At 65.4% G+C, this 266-nt stretch overlaps 1 protein-coding gene across 1 annotated transcript in view; it reads right to left on the bottom strand.

Annotated features, from left to right (window-relative positions):
* Positions 1-266, bottom strand: part of LOC104469952 (pleckstrin homology domain-containing family A member 6-like) — a gene marked incomplete at both ends in the record, with an annotated part of 9,382 nt that overhangs the window by 3,134 nt on the left and 5,982 nt on the right. Inside the window, 1 exon segment of the mRNA XM_010084700.1 lies at positions 111-254. Within this exon segment, the coding sequence (XP_010083002.1) occupies positions 111-254 (144 nt within the window).

Below are 266 nucleotides of genomic sequence, written 5' to 3'. Positions count from 1 at the left end.
TGGAGGGGGGAAAAGGCAGTGGGGTCAGAGCAGCTCCCAGTACACAGAGCAGCCACCTGGGGGCTGAAGGAACTGGGGGGCTTCCACCTCCCCAGGGCTGGCAAAGGGACCCCAGGGATAGCAGGGGGGGACCCTGGGGCTGGCAGCATCCTGCTCACCTGGATGTCCAGGTTCAGCTGCTCCCAGAGGTCGTCGTGCAGGGCGGACACCTCACTCTCCAGGCTCTCGTACTCAGCGGTGCTATTTGCCAGGGCCTGGGGGGGTAA

Source organism: Pterocles gutturalis, unplaced genomic scaffold, assembly GCF_000699245.1.
Source record: "Pterocles gutturalis isolate BGI_N339 unplaced genomic scaffold, ASM69924v1 scaffold8590, whole genome shotgun sequence".
Lineage (NCBI taxonomy): Eukaryota > Metazoa > Chordata > Aves > Pterocliformes > Pteroclidae > Pterocles > Pterocles gutturalis.
This window is presented reverse-complemented; position numbering and strand designations above follow the sequence as displayed.